The following is a 2184-nucleotide window of genomic DNA, read 5'->3' as shown; positions in this document are numbered from 1 at the left end:
TTTGTGAAAGGAGAACGATAAGAGGAAGGAAATACAGGGGTCATATTATCATAAGTATCTTTGTGAATGGCATGTCAAACTTATCGATCTTTATATAGCATGCTTGCACTTTCTTGAGAGATTATAGCTGTCTTTTTGGCTGATTCATTTGTTGCTTTAATACTTGCTTTCCTGTAATTAAGTCTATAAAGTGACCGTGTGATTGTATAACAATGTGTTCTGTTTAAAAAATAATATGAAGTGCGTGTCCTTTTCCAGTTTAGCTAAAAAGGGTTCAAGATTGTCCATTTATATTTTGGTGAATCTTGGCATCTGCCCTTTATTTCATTATTGGTCTTTACGATTTCATTATGTGTGTGCTATTTTTTTTACACATCGCGGCACTAGTATGGGCTGCTTCTCATTTTCTTTAGATGTTGTTATTGTGCTGAAATATCCTCCTGAAGAATAATTAAACGGAGAGGCATCACGAAATTTGCAGCCATACTTTGTGATATTCTAGCAAAGTATTTTATCTTCTATTCATTGTTTAAGACTTCTTTACTGAAATAAAAATAAAAATTTGCTTGTAAATTGCTTTTTATGCTTGTATTAATGATATCGGCAATAACAATTGCTTGGATTTATTAATTCTTTTACCTTCAGTTTGGCAGCTGTAATTAAATGAGGAAATAACAAGTTACTTTCATTTATTAACTCTTGAACCTTCAGTTTGACAGCTGTTAGTTCACTTCTTGAGAAATACGGGATCGATCCAAAACAGATTGGTCGCCTAGAAGTTGGAAGTGAGACTGTACTAGACAAGAGCAAATCTATCAAGACATTCTTGATGCCAATCTTTGAGGTATTTAAGTATGTTATCTGTGATTTTTAATTATTGGCACTTAGTAGTTAGTACATGCTGGTGCTCTGTGTTGGAATGAGTCACTGGAATACAATCTCTATTGTTGAGCTGATAGTCTATCTGAGTTTACTTATATGGGTGCTTAAATATTATCTGTAAATTATTCGGCTTCTCTTTTGAAAGCAAAAAATCACAATGGTTAGTGAAAGGGTTAAGTAATGGTAATTTCCATGAGAAAGCTTGCTTACATCATTTCAATTACTGTTTCATGTATAAATTTTCTCTACTATGTGCTTCATCAAAATGAAAGAAGAGTTTGGTCAGACATGCTACAGACCTCCAAGTATGTGTGCTCAAATGGGTGTAACATTTCTGGGTTAAATAATGTCACTGTCACCATTGGCGGCTTTTGCATATTAGAGTAAAAATGTATATCTCTCATTTATTCATCTGTTTGTTCTCCTTGTGAACAACCAGAAAAGTGGAAATACTGACATAGAAGGTGTTGACTCAACCAATGCATGCTATGGGGGAACTGCGGCTCTCTTCAACTGTGTCAATTGGGTGGAAAGTAGTTCATGGGATGGGCGATATGGGCTCGTTGTCTGCACAGACAGTGCGGTATGACCATCATCTTTATGCATTTTTTCGTATCCTTGATTTGAATTTACTTAGAGGAATGCGAGCAGACAAGCTTTCTCACTTCCAAATGGCCACAAAACTATATTTTATAATTTGCACTTATCTCCATAATTTGCAATTTTCCTGTACTACATAAGTTGGATCTTTTTTATATTTTCAATTAAGGGTAATTCATAGTGTAACTTCCCCCCTGCTGGAATGTATTTATTTTATTGTACATCCATAAGCAAGTGTTGATTTGATTTCAGTAGCACACTTCAAATGTGCTTATGGGTGATTGACTTACCAGTAAGCCTTTTTTTAACAGGTCTATGCAGAGGGACCAGCCAGGCCAACTGGAGGAGCTGCAGCTATTGCCATGCTAATAGGACCTAATGCTCCTATTGTGTTCGAAAGCAAGTTCAGGGGTAGTCATATGGTTCATGCTTACGATTTTTACAAGCCTAATCTTGCCAACGAATATCCAGTAATTCTCATTTTTAACACGCCTACTAATTTCAATATTATAATTTTGACGAATATGTAAGAATCTTGCGGTTTTTTTTGTGCATATGCTCAATGTCACTGCTAATAAAAACAAACAAAACATGTGATTGATATTTTGGACATTATGCACTGCTACTTCAAATTTGCTCCATTATACTCTGTTCAGTTCTGATATGGTTAAGACTGTGTTTGTTTATAGGTTGTCGATGGAA

General features: G+C 35.1%; 1 protein-coding gene across 1 annotated transcript; it reads left to right on the top strand.

Annotated features, from left to right (window-relative positions):
* Positions 1–688: 688 nt before the first annotated feature.
* On the top strand, positions 689–2180 carry LOC111378381 (hydroxymethylglutaryl-CoA synthase-like; the record flags this gene model as incomplete). The annotated part of the gene is made up of 4 exons (XM_023001574.1): positions 689–844; positions 1322–1465; positions 1794–1952; positions 2172–2180. Coding segments are annotated over exons 1-4 (327 nt in total), but the record flags the coding sequence as incomplete, so codon positions are not given.
* Between the last annotated feature and the right edge of the window lie 4 nt (positions 2181–2184).

This window comes from Olea europaea, unplaced genomic scaffold (assembly GCF_002742605.1).
Source record: "Olea europaea var. sylvestris unplaced genomic scaffold, O_europaea_v1 scaffold18081, whole genome shotgun sequence".
Lineage (NCBI taxonomy): Eukaryota > Viridiplantae > Streptophyta > Magnoliopsida > Lamiales > Oleaceae > Olea > Olea europaea.
The sequence above is the reverse complement of the archived record's forward strand: the minus strand, read 5'-3'. Positions and strand labels throughout refer to the sequence as shown.